Consider the following 15,701-nt stretch of genomic DNA (forward strand, 5'->3'; position numbering starts at 1 on the left):
CAAAACAAGTAATTAAAGGCAATCAGAAGATTTTTCAACCAGGAAAATAACTTTCCAAGAAAGCCAAACAAATCCGCATATATTGGGGGACAATTTTTCATAGAGGGGCTTCCTGAAAAATCGGGTTCTTTGAAAAGGAAAACTTCCTTGATTCCTCTTCCTTGGAGTTTTCACATTCACATCCTGTGGAAGGATCATTGATAGGAGCAGCATAACTTCTGGTAGCCACTTCCCAAGCATTGGGGAACAACACGTGTCATATATAGGATATACAACTTAGATTTATTGAACGCCTTTTCATTCGAACTGAATTCAAATCGACCAGGGCACTCTCACACACACTCACACGTAGAAAAAAAAACAAAAAAAAGTTGTACACTTAAATGTTTATTTGTTGTTTTCAAAATCAGAGAACGACAGGCGCTCAAATCATTTCCATCCAATGTGTACTTCAAGTCTCTCCACCTTCCTCGAGCCTCCGGCTAAGCTTAACCCTGCTTCTGGGCCAGCTCGCGGGCCTTGGCGCGCTCCAGCTTGGCGATGCGAGCCAGACTCTTGGAGCCAAGGATGCCACCGCCCCAGTGGCGACGGATCTCCTCGTGACGCTCGTTGAAGTTGGTCTTGACAGCCTCCAAAACCTTGCCGAAGTTGGCCTTGTCGTTGTTGTCGACGGTGGTCAGGGCCAGGGTGGTGCAGGTCTTGCGGCGGACCAGGCGACCCAGACGGGCCTTGCCCTTCACAATGCAGTAGGGCACGCCCATTTTGCGGCACAGGGCGGGCAGGAACAGAACCAGCTGAAAAATACAATGCAATATAGAACGGCATTAGTCTTTGGGTTATTTGGTAAAAAGCACGTGTTGTGATTGGAAAATGTTCTCTCAATTCCCCGAATTTAAAGCTAGGTACTGCCTGTAAGCTAAACTTGATATATAGAGCTCCCAGCAAGTACCTGGCTTTTGGGAAATAAAATCAGTTGTCAAATTGCCACATGGGCAGCCTCCTCACCCAATAAAGAGCGGGATATGCCCTTCGGTTGAAGAAATTCAAAGTTTTACATCATTGCAAGAGCGGAGAGTAAATGTAGGTAGTGACTTCAACTGAAAGTATGCTAATATAACTCACCTCAAGGGGATCGACATCGTGGGCAATGACAACCAGCTGGGCCTTCTTCTGCTCAATGAGCTTCGTCACAGTATTGGTGCCGGCCGACACATAACTGGGCTTCTTCTTGGGCTCAACATCCTTGCCCTTGGCCTTGGCCTCAGCCACCTTCTTCAGGCGCTGCTTCTTGGCCAGCGGCGACTCCGGGCGGTATTTCTCCAGCAGCTTGAACAGCTTGACGGCGGTGGTCTTGTCCAGAGTCTGGCTGAACTGGTGGATTGGTGGTGGCACCTTCAGACGCTTCTGGAGCACGGCCTTCTGGCGCTGGACACGGATGTATTTGGGCCAGCGGACGAAGCGGGACAGATCGCGCTTGGGCTGCACATTCTGGCCTATGGGTACAAGCAGAGGAAATTAACACTTCTACTCGGTTCCAGCTTCATCTCACTGTTAGCTACTTACCGATGCCAAAGTTCTTGGGACGCTTCTCGAAGAGCTGGTTGACAACCTTCTTGACCACTGGCTTCTTCACCGCCAGGGGAGCGGGGGCCACCTTCTTGGTCACTGGCTTCTTCTTTGGCCTGGGCTGCAATAAACACACACAACACCATTAGTTTCATTCTCACTGATATAGTGCACAAAAACAAAAACAACACCAACGCCATTAGCGTAATCCAAACAAAACACAAAAACACTCGCGTTTGTCCCGATTTTGGTGAAAAATGTTTAGTCCATTGATTCGGTAACGTTATTTACCTTCTTAACAACCATTGTCACGCAGTTTTATCAAGAGATGCTACCGAAAAAAGCAGATTTGTGCGGGTCGCGAGAAAGACCAGCTTTTGTCTCTGCCTGTCAAAAAGGTAAAGGAATGGTGACAGCGGCGGAAGTGGGCTGCTTGGCAGCGCTGCTCAGGGTTGCACTGGAGCGCAGGGCTGCATGCGGCGCTGCCACATATCGTATAGCCAAATCGAGCTGGTTATCGGCTAGAAATAGCTAGAAAAAAAATATATTTGTATATTCTGTTAAAGTGCTCAAAGCTAGTAAATGGGCTTTATTATAAATAATTTGCACATAATATATAGATACTTTTATATGCCATTATAATTATCATTTTGAATTGATAGACAGTTTTGCATTGGAAAATACAACTTTGTTCGGCCAAGGCCCAATAGCAACTACCCAAGAATTTACTTAAATAAACAACCTGAACTGATGGCAAATCGAAAGGTTCCACTGAGAAACCAATAACATGAAAGCACTAAAAATAGGTAAAATGTAATAAAAGATGATTATATTCTAATATCTCAATACAAGAAGTAGCAAATTTACTAATTCAAAATGAATAGCTAAATACACTTTCGCTAAATAAACTTCGATAAATACCAATTTAGAAATTATCGATAGTCTAATCTACATTTGTAGTATTTTCCCAATTGTGAATTGGTATTTTCCCACCTGTTTACGGTCGTGTTCAGCATAAAAGTGACCAGATGCCCAGGAGGGGAAAATCCGCCATGTGTATCGCAGTTTAGAAAACGCCATTCGGGCAAACAAAAAAAATAAAGGTTTCTCCTGCGCCTGCGCTAAGTGCTAAATAAACCGATTTGTGTCTGTTAAACGCGAGTGCTAAACTGAACCTGACTTAAACGGAGCGACTAGTGCGTGGCGGATTAACGGCCGCGGAAAATGTTTGGCGGGGGAAAACGCAGCTAGTCGAAATGCACTTGCCACCGCAGGCAGCACCAGCAGCAGGCCACCATTTTTAATTTCTTTGTTTATTTTGTGCCCATCTTCGCGGAGAGCCGAGAGCGACAGAGACAGGGAGACCTGGCGACCGAAAAGCTGGAAATGGAAATGGAATTGGAAATCGAAATGGAAATGGAAATGAAGTGAACGCGAGAAGAGATATAAAGAGAGCAGCGATGATGGCCAGCAGCGCTGCCTCGGGAACAGGGGGAAATGTTCCCTGTTCGGGTTCCGGTCCTGGAACAGTTGCTGGCGCTGGCGCATCTGGAACGGGCAACGCCACCACCACGCCGCCCATTAACCACACCCACGCCGTATGCGTCTGGGAGTTTGAGTCGCGCGGCGGTAAGTGGCTGCCCTATTCGCCGGCGGTGTCGCAGCATTTGGAGCGTGCGCACGCCAAGAAGCTAACGCGCGTCATGCTGAGCGATGCCGATCCGAGTTTGGAGCAATACTATGTGAATGTGCGCACGATGACCCAAGAGTCGGAGGCGGATTCACCGGAGACGGGCCTGCTGACGGTCATCGGTGTACGACGGATGTTCTATGCGCCCAGCTCGCCGGCGGGCAAGGGCACCAAGTGGGAGTGGTCCGGCGGCAGTGCGGACAGCAACAGTGACTGGCGGCCCTATAATATGCATGTCCAGTGCATTATCGAGGATGCCTGGGCGAGGGTAAGCAAGATCAGGTTATTTCCAGGGATTTCTTACTAACTTTTGTGTTTACATTTTCTTCCAGGGCGAGCAAACGTTGGATTTGTGCAACAGCCACATTGGCCTGCCCTACACCATCAACTTTTGCAATCTCACTCAGCTGCGCCAGCCCAGCGGTCCCATGCGCAGCATTCGTCGCACCCAGCAGGCGCCATATCCGCTGGTGAAGCTAACTCCACAGCAGGCCAACCAATTGAAGTCCAACAGTAGCAATAGCAGCAGCTCGTCCTCGGCCAGCGGGGGCAGCTACAACACTCTGCCCAAGCTGGGGGGTGACGGCAGCAAGGGAAGCCTGCACAGGGTGCCCATGACTAGACAGCAGCATCCACTGCCCACCAGTCACCAGGTGCAGCAGCATCATCATCAGCAGCAGCAGCAGCAGCAGCAACATCATCACCAGCAGCAGCAGCTCCATCAGTTACAGCACCATCATCATCAGCAACAGCAGCAGCAGCAGCAACATCATCATCATCAGCAGCAGCAGCAGCCACATCATCAAACGGCGCCTAGAAAGCCGCCAAAGAAGCATAGCGAGATCTCCACAACCAATCTCCGCCAGATACTCAATAATCTCAACATCTTCAGCAGCAGTAGCAGCACCAAGCATTCGAATATGGCAGCGGCAGCCAGCGCCAGTTCATCATCTTCAACGGCCTCCCTGCATCAGCACAACCATCATCATGGCAACCACCTGTCGCATGCCCATTTCTCGCATGCGAAGAACATGCTGACGGCCTCCATGAATAGCCATCACAGCCGCTGCTCGGAGGGATCATTGCAATCGCAGCGTAGCAGCCGCATGGGCTCACATCGATCACGTTCACGGACGCGTGCCTCGGACACCGATACGAACAGTGTGAAATCGCATCGACGACGACCCAGTGTGGACACGGTGTCCACTTACCTCAGTCATGAGAGCAAGGAGAGTCTGCGTAGTCGCAATTTTGCCATTTCGGTGAATGATCTGCTCGACTGTTCACTGGGAAGCGATGAGGTGTTTGTGCCATCGCTGCCTTTATCGTCTTTGGGTGAAAGGGCGCCAGTACCGCCGCCTTTGCCATTGCACCCGCGACAACAGCAGCAGCAGCAGCAGCAACAGCAGCAGCAACAACAACAACAGCAACAGCAGCAGCAGCAGCGACAACAACAGCAACAATTGCAACTGCAACAGCAGCAACAATCAATCGCCGGTTCGATTGTGGGAATTGACCCCGCCAGTGATATGATATCGCGTTTTGTTAAGGTGGTGGAACCACCACTATGGCCCAATGCTCAGCCCTGTCCCATGTGCATGGAGGAGTTGGTTCATTCTGCCCAGAATCCAGCCATATCGCTGAGTCGTTGCCAGCATTTGATGCATTTGCAGTGCCTCAATGGGATGATAATTGCCCAGCAAAATGAACTGAACAAGGTACGGTAGAGCTTTCCATCTCTTTTTAATCCGATCTTTCTGGTAATTGGAATATATCTTTCAGAACCTCTTTATCGAGTGCCCGGTCTGTGGCATCGTTTATGGCGAAAAGGTGGGCAATCAGCCCATTGGGAGCATGTCCTGGAGCATTATAAGCAAGAATTTACCGGGACATGAGGGTCAGAACACCATACAGATTGTTTACGAGTAAGATTTCATATTCCTTCTATGGAAACATATATAATACATACCCATCTCTCTCTCTCTCTTTGTCGTAGCATTGCTTCTGGTTTACAGACCTCCGAGCATCCGCATCCGGGTCGTGCCTTCTTTGCCGTGGGATTTCCAAGGATCTGCTATTTGCCCGATTGTCCGCTGGGCCGCAAAGTGTTGCGCTTCCTTAAGATTGCCTTTGATCGACGTTTGCTGTTCTCTATTGGTCGTTCGGTGACCACTGGACGCGAGGATGTTGTGATCTGGAATAGTGTGGATCACAAGACACAATTTAATATGTTTCCGGATCCCACATATTTGCAAAGGACCATGCAACAGCTGGTGCATTTGGGCGTTACGGATTGAAGGATAACACGGATTCCGCCGCTTCCGAAACCCACCGAAACATATATATATATATATCTCCCCTGTTCGGACTCTTCCATAAGTCGTTAAGTTTCCTACATAATCTCAGTGTGTGTGCAATTCTCGTTTACATATTTTTTTCGCTAGATTTATTTGTGTATAGCGCGTTCGAGCAGCTCGAACCCTAAAACAAATAGCAATTGCAGTAGCTTCCTTTTTCCGCCGCTCTTCCAAACCGATATATAAGGTGTTTCGTAACAGTATGTAGGAGTAACTTAGCTTTAGTTAATAGTTTTAATTGCCCCAAGAAAGACACCTACTAGTTTTAGGCATTATAGACCTGATTCTTGGATCCAATTCAATACGAGTGCCAAAAAATCATGGCCGCTCCTCATTTCGTAGGATATGTATTGTATATTGTTGATATATATAGACCATTTCCTTCGGTTTCAAGGATCCGCCGAATGCGCTGCTGTATGTTTAAGATAAGCTTAGGTCAAAGACCATATAATAGCAATATAATTAAAGCCATGCAATTTTTTTGCTGCCTCTAGAGATGGCTCCAAGCTCTTTTGAAATATTGTTTAAAAAGCAGAGCCAGCTGCTGCTCTCTTGTCTTTTTAAGCATTCTAAATCTGTACGCACACATACGCACTTGCTTAATCATGGAAGCACAATCTACTTTTCAATTTTTACACTAGCAGAAAGTATTGCTGTGGCCTTATGCATCTTGTTATTATAAGGTCTTTGGTAAGGTGTCATAACCGTATTTTAGAAAGTATTTTAGGAACGCAGATGCAAATGCAGCTTCCATCTTGGCCATTCGAACTCTTCCATTGATGTGATTTTATAATTTGAATTATTCAGATCCTGTTTACTTATAAGATCAGCCAGATATTCCACTATATATATACATACATATATACAACATATACATTTATCATACACTCGTTTATATACATATTTTTTTTTGTAATAATTTAATTCCGTTTTTTGCACACATTTTTTGATAAATTTGTTGCTTTCATATTGATATCATCGAACATCGTATACATCGCCAATATATACATATATATATATATATATAGCATATAGCATATTGATTATAGCATATAGTTACCATTCACGGACAGCTAGCGGGTCTCGTCCGCTTCCAACCATATTTGATATGATTTTTGAACTAAGAGTTGTATTTAGCACTGATTAGTTTTTAGTGTTCATTGCGAATATATCTGTTAATTCCACCAACAATAAATACCATTATCACTTGAAAACAGAGTACTATTATACTAGGGAAGGGAAAGTCGTAAATATCGAATTTGAATTCTGAGGCTTGAAACTTAGTAAGTAACTATGATCAGTAATTAACTATGATCAGTGAGTATCTATGACCAGTAAGTATCAATGAACATTAAGTACCTATGAGCAGTAAGTAACTCTGAACAGCAAGTATCAATGACTAGTAAGTAACTATGATCAATAAGTATCTATGACTAGTAAGTATGTATGATCAGTAACTAACTTTAATCACTAGTAAACAATGACTTGCAACTTTTTTAACACAACACATATCTGAGACGTGACCGGCAGCAGGCACTTCGTTCCAGGGAGGTGAGAACCAGTTGGGAATCATATGTACCCATGTGCGAGACTTGTTTTGGAACAAAGATCGAGCTATTTCAATGAAACTATGGAGTTATTCTTCTATATAATTTTACTAGTATATAAATCGGATCATGGGGAATCGGTGGACTATATATAAAAAAATATATATAGCGCTATAGGAACAATAGGAAAACTTTAAGAAAAAAAATAAATATGATCAGCAATTAACTATGAGCATAAGTATCAATGAACATTAAGCAACTATGAGCAGTAAGTAACTCCAATCAGTAATTATCTATGACTAGTAAGTAACTATGATCAATAAGTATCTATGACTAGTAAGTATGTGTGATCAGTAACTAACTTTAATCACTAGTAAACAATGACTTGCAACTTTTTTAACACAACACATATCTGAGACGTGGCCGGCAGCAGGCACTTCGTTCCGGGGAGGTGAGAACCAGTTGGGAATCATATGCACAGATGTGCGAGATTTGTTTTGGAACAAAGATCAAGCTATTACAATGAAACTATGGAGTTATTTTCCTATATAATTTTACTAGTATATAAATCGGATCATGGGGAATCGGTGGACTATATATAAAAAAATATATATAGCGCTATAGGAACAATAGGAAAACTTTAACCAACAAAATAAATACGATCAGCAATTAACTATGAGCAGTAAGTATCAATGAACATTAAGCAACTATGAGCAGTAAGTAACTCCAATCAGTAATTATCTATGACTAGTAAGTAACTATGATCAATAAGTATCTATGACTAGTAAGTATGCATGATCAGTAACTAACTTTAATCACTAGTAAACAATGACTTGCAACTTTTTTAACACATAACATATCTGAGATGTGGCCGGCAGCAGGCACTTCGTTCCGGGGAGGTGAGAACCAGTTGGGAATCATATGTACCCATGTGCGAGATTTGTTTTGGAACAAAGATCTAGCTATTTCAATGAAACTATGGAGTTATTCTTCTTTATAATTTTACTAGTATATAAATCGGATCATGGAGAATCGGTGGACTATATATAAAAAAATATATATAGCGCTATAGGAACAATAGGAAAACTTTAAGAAAAAAAATAAATATGATCAGCAATTAACTATGAGCATAAGTATCAATGAACATTAAGCCACTATGAGCAGTAAGTAACACCAATCAGTAATTATCTATGACTAGTAAGTAACTATGATCAATAAGTATCTATGACTAGTAAGTATGTATGATCAGTAACTAACTTTAATCACTAGTAAACAATGACTTGCAACTTTTTTAACACAACACATATCTGAGACGTGGCCGGCAGCAGGCACTTCGTTCCGGGGCGGTGAGAACCAGTTGGGAATCATATGTACCCATGTGCGAGATTTGTTTTGGAACAAAGATCGAGCTATTTCAATGAAACTATGGAGTTATTCTTCTATATAATTTTACTAGGATATTATTCGGATCATGGAGAATCGGTGGACTATATATAAAAAAATATATATAGCGCTATAGGAACAATAGGAAAACTTTAAGAAAAAAAATAAATATGATCAGCAATTAACTATGAGCATAAGTATCAATGAACATTAAGCAACTATGAGCAGTAAGTAACTCCAATCAGTAATTATCTATGACTAGTAAGTAACTATGATCAATAAGTATCTATGACTAGTTAGTATGTATGATCAGTAACTAACTTTAATCACTAGTAAACAATGACTTGCAACTTTTTTAACACAACACATATCTGAGACGTGGCCGGCAGCAGGCACTTCGTTCCGGGGAGGTGAGAACCAGTTGGGAATCATATGTACCCATATGCGAGATTTGTTTTGGAGCTATTACAATGAAACTATGGAGTTATTTTCCTATATAATTTTACTAGTATATAAATCGGATCATGGGGAATCGGTGGACTATATATAAAAAAATATATATAGCGCTATAGGAACAATAGGAAAACTTTAAGAAAAAAAATAAATATGATCAGCAATTAACTATGAGCATAAGTATCAATGAACATTAAGCAACTATGAGCAGTAAGTAACTCCAATCAGTAATTATCTATGACTAGTAAGTAACTATGATCAATAAGTATCTATGACTAGTTAGTATGTATGATCAGTAACTAACTTTAATCACTAGTAAACAATGACTTGCAACTTTTTTAACACAACACATATCTGAGACGTGGCCGGCAGCAGGCACTTCGTTCCGGGGAGGTGAGAACCAGTTGGGAATCATATGCACCCATGTGCGAGACTTGTTTTAGAACAAAGATCAAGCTATTTCAATGAAACTATGGAGTTATTCTTCTTTATAATTTTACTAGTATATAAATCGGATCATGGGGAATCGGTGGACTATATATAAAAAAATATATATAGCGCTATAGGAACAATAGGAAAACTTTAAGAAAAAAAATAAATATGATCAGCAATTAACTATGAGCATAAGTATCAATGAACATTAAGCAACTATGAGCAGTAAGTAACTCCAATCAGTAATTATCTATGACTAGCAAGTAACTATGATCAATAAGTATCTATGACTAGTACGTATGTATGATCAGTAACTAACTTTAATCACTAGTAAACAATGACTTGCAACTTTTTTAACACAACACATATCTGAGACGTGGCCGGCAGCAGGCACTTCGTTCCGGGGCGGTGAGAACCAGTTGGGAATCATATGTACCCATGTGCGAGACTTGTTTTGGAACAAAGATCAAGCTATTTCAATGAAACTATGGAGTTATTCTTCTATATAATTTTACTAGTATATAAATCGGATCATGGGGAATCGGTGGACTATATACATAAATATATATATCTGGCATAGGAACAATAGAAAAATTAAAAAAAAAAATATAACTTTTCCAGTTTTCAACAGATTTTTATCAAATTTGATATATATTATTTTAAATAAAATATTATTTTATAAAAATCATTTATCCTACGATATTGACAAAAAATTTTTATTTATTTTACATTTCAAATTGAGTATGCAGATTTATTAACCTATTAAAACTAAAATAGATCAGCTTTCCGAATTAAAATTTATACATTTTTGGCGTAGTTATAAGATTTTTAAACTTTGATTTGTTGGGAAAAATTTACATATAAAAATAAGCAAAGTTCAATAAGTTGCAGCAGCGCAAATAGAAGTTTCTAGTCATAATGTTCATGGAAACATTTAAATAGTTACATTTGCATAGGTACATTTGCCTAGCTACATTTTCTCCTACCAAGCTTTGTTCGACATGTTGCAGCAGCACCTATACCCTATACCCTTGCAACATTTGCATAGGTACTTTTGCCTAGCTACATTTTTCCTGCTCAAGTACATGCTCCTTGTGTTTTCGTTTCCTACATTTAATTTAATGCATATTACACCGCATTGCAAAGTAATTAAATGTTTAAATTAGGTTAGGATAAGGTGAAATTCCAATTAAAAATTGGCTGCTTTGTTTTCGTTCACTTTTTATGTGTTTTTTTCTGCAGTGCAATTCAAATCAATCAGTGTTGACAATTTTGGGACTGCCAAGGTTCGATTTCGTTTGCAGTTTTGCAGTTTTGCAGTTTTCGATTTCAGTGAATCACTTAAAATAAATTAATAAAAAAAAATAAAATATATAAGATGCATTGTGCGTGATGTTTGGTAAAGTTGCCCCGACCATTTAAGGCACAGCAGAGGCAGCAACAGTGGCGGCGGCAACATGTTGCAGAGACGTGTGCATGGTCGTCGTCGCCTCTTCAGCTGCCTACGTACCCTGACGTCAGACAGGCGCGGACAAGGACAGTGTCCAAAAGGGGACATCTTGGCATGGACTTGGACTGGGACTGGAACTGGGACTGGTTAATGCCATTGGCTTTCACTTGGCAACTCCAAGGGCCTTGGCTCTGCCAGCTGTTGCCGCCTTCGATCATTAGAGGGTTATTAGACTGATTTATTTTAGATTCTATATGCCAAAAGTCTTTAAATTACCTTGAAAATATTGAATTTGTTTAAAATTTTATAAATATTATACCAAATATCCTTCATGGCTGCTATATAACATACTGGAGTTTTTAAATCCTTGAAGAAATCCGCTTAATTACATCATTAAATGTTTACAAGTTGTATTTATACTATCAACTTAGTGTTTAATTGAAGTTATTTTAAAATTATTAATTTTATTATACAAGGTGGTCAAAGAAATGCATAGATATTTTGAATTACTTGGAAAAGGGTCTAAAAATAGGCCTAAAAATATTTTTTTAAAGCAAACTTGGTGTATCTTTTGGTAATTTGCTCTATTAGGAAAATTTTTGGAGCATTTTAAAGAAGACCTTAAATCCAAAGCTATTTTTGATGGCATATAATTATTTTACAAGAACTTTTTTCTATACATATAACTATCTTTAAATATATTTTATGTATTTGATATATTTTTTATATATTTTTATATACATTGATTTCATTTTTTATGCTTTTCTGGATGCTGCTGATATCCTTGGTCCACTTGCATAAATAAAATGTTTTCCTAGAATTTAAACAGCATTTCATGTAATTTTAATGCCATTACAAAAATCACTGATCGCTGATGCTCGTTGGCATTCAACACACGCACACTCACTGGCCTGTGGTGTGTGCGTAAAAAGTGAGAGATAGAGAGGGAGAGAGTGAAGAGGGGGCAAGAGTAATGCATAGTGCGTTGCGATGATGTTCGCTAATAAGGTGGTTTTGGCCAAAAAGAAAAAAACAACCACTGACCCTGTTGGCAGCTCGAGTTGTTTATTTTTTCGGCCTCAGCCTCGTCCCAGCCATTTTTTGATATTGCGATAAAAAAAAAAAAAAAAAAACTGGGCGATAAGGCCATCTCCTCTATCTCCAGCTTTCAGTTAGAACTTGTCACCCCAAACTAATCCAAAAATATTTATGAAGAAATCTTATAAGATTTTTGGTTATATTTATTTAGTTGTAGCATTGTTACTTTCTTTTTTGTTTTTGCTTGAATATATTTAAAGCTTATTTTAGAATCTAAATTAAAGCTTTAGAGTTAGAAAAGTAAAATGAATAAATTCTAAACTTAATTTATTTATAATGTATCTAGCAATCTAAAATTTTATATTATTATTATAACAACTGTGATTATTTTTGGCAGACAATTAGCTATACCATAGCTGTGATAGATTAAATTAAATTTCTGTAAAATAATTGGGAATTTTCGGAATGTATTAAGAATTTTATATATATTAACACGCGACTTGCGAAGTGTCATAAGAAAAATATGCAAAGGGTTTGGCAGGCCTTTGACTCGGGTTCTTTTGGGTTTGTTTTTTTTATTTATTTATTTCTTTTCTGAGTATCAAAAGTATCATTAGTCATGCAGGGATTATCGGGTTCTGGAGCGACACTCTTCTCTCTCAGCCAGTGGCTCTCACTTTCCTTATCTTTCAGGATCAGCTGAGGTAAAGGCGTTGGCAGAGACACATGTACATATATACATATACACTGAAAGAAAAGGTATGTTCGATTTGTGTAATAATAATGGCAGTGAATAACTTTCTCTGTTTCTCTGCCTCTCTTCATATATCTAACTCTAGAAATAAAAAGAGAGTTCTACTTATTTCACTTGCCCTCTCTGTCTCTCGTTCTCTCTTTAGAATTCCATCTGTTTCGGTATGTCTCTTTATGTCTCTGTGTGGCTCTAGAGGATACATCTTTCACTCTGCCGCTCTTTTTCTCTGCCGCTCTTTCTCGCCGCCACTCTTTCTCGCCGCCACTCTTTCTCTCCGCCGCTCTTTCTCGCCGCCACTCTTTCTTTCCGCCACTCTTTCTCGCCGCCACTCTTTCTCGCCGCCACTCTTCCTCGCCGCCACTCTTCCTCGCCGCCACTCTTTCTCGCCGCCACTCTTTCTCGCCGCCACTCTTATTCGACGCAGCTCTTGCTCGAGCTCTCGCTCACGCTCTCGCTCTCGCTCTCGTTCTTCTCTGTTGTTCTCTTCACCCGGAGAGTATAAATACAGTCACTGCTGTGGCCCTGGCCTCATTTTGTTCGCGGCCTTCCTACTGTTAACATCTCTAGTGTAAGTGATAGTGCAAGTGTTCGATATTCAAGACGGCCCTATAATTCAACTACAAAACTGCAAGAGGGTATATAAAGTTTGGTAAGTAAGTTTTCTTTCTTGTTTTAGTGTTATATTTGCCACTGATTTAAATTAATTAATTACTGCACATTAATTAAACAAATCCCCAAAATATTACAGACTTTTTTTGTATCACAGAGCACACCTCTATAAACTTTTTTATTTGATTTATTAACCCCATCTTCTATTAATCATTATCTCTATTTCTTATAAATTTTTCTAGCAGTGTAAAAGAGCGCTGCTGCTGCGGCGGTGGCAACTCCAACAGAGAGAGAAAGAGATGGAGGGAGAGCAAGCCGGGGCCCCAGCTTCGAGGGAACTAAATGCGGCAGCAACGGCAACCTGCAATCAGTCCAGAGCCTCCACTCGTGCCAACCGCATCAGCTGCATCCATATCCATAACCATATCCGTATCCGTATCCGCATTCGTTCCCCAAAACCAAACAACAAATTTATATTTGTTTCTTGTCTTTATTTTTTTTTTTTTTTGTGTTAAAGTGCAATATACATTTTTTCAAAATTTTGATGGAACAAAATTTGTGTTAAAAAAATAGTTTTCTTTTTTTTTGTGAACATTTAATAACAATAATAATTATAACAATTGGCCGCAGACCGCAAATCAATCCGAAACGCGTTTAAAACCCCGCTCAAGTCAGTGGAAAAAAAAAAGTGACAAGTGACTTTATGCAGAAGCGCCGCGGCAGCCGCAACTTGATCTTTCCGTAAAATTATAAACAACAATAAACAATAAAAACAGAAAAAAAAACTATATAAAGTGCTCAAATATTTGCCAACTTGCCAACTTGTGCCGTTGTCTCTGCGATCATCTCCGTCTCGAGTTACGAAAGCCCCCCCGAAGGCGACGTCTCTGATAAGAAGCAGAAAAAAAATCATCTAGCAGTCGCAGTCGCAGCAGCAGGTGAGTACAGTACATGGGCGTAGAGGAGGGGATTTTCTTTTGCAGAGGGGGACTTTATTTTATTTTTTTATGCTTTTAGTATTGTTATAATTCCCAACTAATCGATTTTATTATTATCTTATTGTATTAATTTTTAAAAAATTTATATTAATATTACTAACTTGACCAAGAGTGACTTCCTTAGAATTGCAGTTGTCTAGTAAAATACTATCTAGAAAGTTTTTCAAAAATTAAAATAATAATATAACTTTATATAAAACTCTTTTCCCTGACCACGCCACTGAATACTAGCTCGAGAGCCAAATAGGGAAAGAGAGAGAGAGGGGGTGAGCATTAGAGCGAGAAGCATGGAGGTTTGCTAACTACAATGTTAGTTGGGAATTCTAACAGTTTTGCGGTGATTTTTGCGGTTTTCCTGCTAGTTGGCGCCAAAAGCGTTAGTTTGAATCAATAAATATATTTAAAACAAGAAAGGAAGGTAACTTCGGCACGTCGAATTTTTTATACCCTTGCAGATTGTAATCCGATCACTAGAAATTAATACTATATAAATTATATATATATAAATTATATATCTTAAAAAAACATTAAAGTAAAGCCTGCCGTTTTGCATTTTCCTCTATTTTTAACGATCGTTTGTATGGCAGCTATATGATATAGTGGTCCGATTTTGATAAAGTTTTACACAAAATTCTATATTGGTATATATTGGCTACATATCAAATTTGATGAAAATGAAATGAAAATGAAACTGGAAAAGTTATAATTTTTTTTCTTAAAATTTTCCTATCGTTCCTATGGCAGCTATATATATGTATATATATAGTCCACCGATTCCCCATGCTCCGACTCAAATTCTAGTAAAATTATTTATAAGAATAACTCAATAGTTTTATTCAAATAGCTTGATCTTTGTTCCAAAACAAATCTCGCACATGGGTACATATGATTCCCAACTGGTTCTCCCCTCCCCGGAACGAAGTGCCTGCTGCCGGCCACGTCTCAGATATGTGTTGTGTTTAATAAGTTGCAAGTCATTGTTTTTTAGTGTTCAAAGTTAGTAACTGATCATACATACTTACTAGTCATAGATACTTATTGATCATAGTTACTTACTAGTCATTGATACTTGCTGTTCAGAGTTACTTACTGATCAAAGTTACTTATTGTTCATTAATACTTAATGATCATAGTTACTTACTGATCATAGTTACTTACTGCTTATAGTAATTAAAAAAATAAAATACCCAACTTAAAATCAAGCTTACATATTTTATAGATAACTCTAAAATCCATTTAGATCTTATGCTTATTTTGATGTTCATCCATAAATCTTGACTGACCAAAACCGAGTGATTTTCGGTAATAAAACGGTTTTTAATTGGCCAACAGCGAAATGTGACGGTTTCATTGACCGTTTTCGGTCATCCATGGCGGCATTCTTAGGGCATTGGCCACACGCCAGCCCACACGATTTATATAGG

At 39.6% G+C, this 15,701-nt stretch overlaps 3 protein-coding genes across 25 annotated transcripts in view; 2 read left to right on the forward strand and 1 right to left on the reverse strand.

Annotated features, from left to right (window-relative positions):
- Positions 1-371: 371 nt before the first annotated feature.
- Positions 372-1,971, reverse strand: RpL7A (ribosomal protein L7A). Its single transcript, XM_020956508.2, has 4 exons — positions 1,858-1,971; positions 1,564-1,687; positions 1,123-1,493; positions 372-794 (listed from the first exon to the last, which is right to left on the reverse strand). Exons 1-4 carry the CDS (start codon positions 1,870-1,872, stop codon positions 489-491), a joined length of 816 nt encoding a protein of 271 aa, XP_020812167.1. The 5' UTR covers positions 1,873-1,971; the 3' UTR covers positions 372-488.
- A 568-nt stretch (positions 1,972-2,539) lies between these two features.
- On the forward strand, positions 2,540-6,827 carry dx (deltex E3 ubiquitin ligase). Its single transcript, XM_020956462.2, has 4 exons — positions 2,540-3,524; positions 3,589-4,974; positions 5,039-5,181; positions 5,253-6,827. The coding sequence occupies exons 1-4, from the start codon at positions 3,027-3,029 to the stop codon at positions 5,551-5,553; spliced, it is 2,328 nt and encodes a 775-aa protein (XP_020812121.2). The 5' UTR covers positions 2,540-3,026; the 3' UTR covers positions 5,554-6,827.
- A 6,365-nt stretch (positions 6,828-13,192) lies between these two features.
- The window catches only part of LOC110187078 (smoothelin-like protein 1), a 53,802-nt gene continuing 51,293 nt past the window's right edge, over positions 13,193-15,701 (forward strand). For 20 of the 23 annotated variants that reach the window (XR_015272097.1, XR_015272091.1, XR_015272092.1 and 17 more), the window contains exons 1-2: positions 13,193-13,319; positions 13,522-14,217. The gene's annotated coding sequence lies outside the window, so the exon portion shown is untranslated. Of the gene's footprint in view, positions 13,324-13,521; positions 14,218-15,701 lie in introns of all 23 variants that reach the window. The other 3 variants (XM_086834635.1, XM_086834678.1, XM_086834636.1) reach the window with 2 other exon arrangements.

Source organism: Drosophila serrata, unplaced genomic scaffold, assembly GCF_035046125.1.
Source record: "Drosophila serrata isolate PLE 108 unplaced genomic scaffold, ASM3504612v1 contig_36, whole genome shotgun sequence".
Classification (NCBI taxonomy): Eukaryota; Metazoa; Arthropoda; class Insecta; order Diptera; family Drosophilidae; genus Drosophila; species Drosophila serrata.

What these genes read in the sequence shown, in the direction of transcription:
- RpL7A (XM_020956508.2), bottom strand. An exon ending in TCCCAAGAACTTTGGCATCG is followed by an intron (nt 1,494 to 1,563) that starts GTAAGTAGCTAA and finishes TTGTACCCATAG; the next exon opens with GCCAGAATGTGCAGCCCAAG. An exon ending in ACGATGTCGATCCCCTTGAG is followed by an intron (nt 795 to 1,122) that starts GTGAGTTATATT and finishes TGTATTTTTCAG; the next exon opens with CTGGTTCTGTTCCTGCCCGC.
- dx (XM_020956462.2), top strand. Translation starts at nt 3,027, where the DNA reads ATGATGGCCAGCAGCGCTGCCTCGGGAACAGGGGGAAATGTTCCCTGT. An exon ending in TCGAGGATGCCTGGGCGAGG is followed by an intron (nt 3,525 to 3,588) that starts GTAAGCAAGATC and finishes ATTTTCTTCCAG; the next exon opens with GGCGAGCAAACGTTGGATTT. An exon ending in ACCATACAGATTGTTTACGA is followed by an intron (nt 5,182 to 5,252) that starts GTAAGATTTCAT and finishes TCTTTGTCGTAG; the next exon opens with CATTGCTTCTGGTTTACAGA.